The sequence below is a fragment of the Limulus polyphemus genome, unplaced genomic scaffold, assembly GCF_000517525.1.
Source record: "Limulus polyphemus unplaced genomic scaffold, Limulus_polyphemus-2.1.2 Scaffold1357, whole genome shotgun sequence".
In the NCBI taxonomy this organism is placed as follows: domain Eukaryota; kingdom Metazoa; phylum Arthropoda; class Merostomata; order Xiphosura; family Limulidae; genus Limulus; species Limulus polyphemus.
In genome coordinates, this window is record NW_013666967.1 from 228,343 (window position 1) to 229,300 (window position 958).

The 958-nt window shown below is 29.3% G+C and overlaps 1 protein-coding gene across 1 annotated transcript in view; it reads right to left on the reverse strand.

The window, feature by feature from the left end:
- LOC106463243 (centromere protein X-like) overlaps positions 1 to 716 on the reverse strand; it is a 12,147-nt gene extending 11,431 nt beyond the window's left edge. The window contains exon 1 of the mRNA XM_013923245.2: positions 630 to 716. Within this exon, the coding sequence (XP_013778699.2) occupies positions 630 to 716 (87 nt within the window). The remainder of the gene's footprint in view (positions 1 to 629) is intronic.
- Positions 717 to 958: the final 242 nt, after the last annotated feature.

Here is a 958-nt window from a genome sequence, read left to right on the forward strand (position 1 = left end):
GCGACATCAGCGCGACAGCTTCCTTGCGGCTTTCACTGCTATTTATAGAGCTTACAGTAAAGTTGCTACTATTTATAGAGCTTACAGTCAAGTTAATGCTATTTATAAAAGCATGCAGTGTTATAGTAGTTATGTAGACTATTGTTCATGTAAACAGTATTCATAGTTAACTAAAAAATGACTGAAAATCAAAAACTTAAGTGAAGGTTGCTATCTTAGAATTTGCTTTAAACAATGCAAGTTGAGTACATAATTCAATAAATATCACATTATAATTCATAGCAGTAAAACATTTATAGATAAATGTGATACAATTACAAGTTTTTTATTTAAAAATCAGACTTTCCATATATTTACAACTTTACTAGTAGTAGTAATAGTATAAGTAGTATCAGTATCACATTGCCAGCGACAGTATCACTCTACTCTATAGTGTATGATATATTACTTAAACTAATACTTAGTATTTTCACTATTAGTATTACTATTACCACACTATAGTAATAGTACTTAATTTAGATAAGCATTAACATTTTTAAAACAAGTTAAAAATAATCTCAAATCAATACTTAATTTTACTTCTTAGTGATTTTAAATTTTCATAAGCTTACCTAATCTACGAAACCTACCAATTTAAACGTCATTGGTTCATTTATCTCTGTTGTTTCTGAGCTTGCCGCCATCGTTCTCAACTTCTCACACAACTCTTCTGCCATCTATATTTAAATAAGTTAATATTTCAAAACTTCAAACCCCGATCACAAATTCCTAATCAGTATCAGTGAACAGATCTTTGGATTACACTTTTTTTTGCCTCCAACAGATATAACAAGCATAAAAATAATATATGTCTGAAATTATTAAAAGTATTATAGTGATGATTTTTTACTAATAGCAGTCCACAGGTGGGTCAGCGGCAATTTTACAGACTCGCAATACTAAAACACATGATTCGACT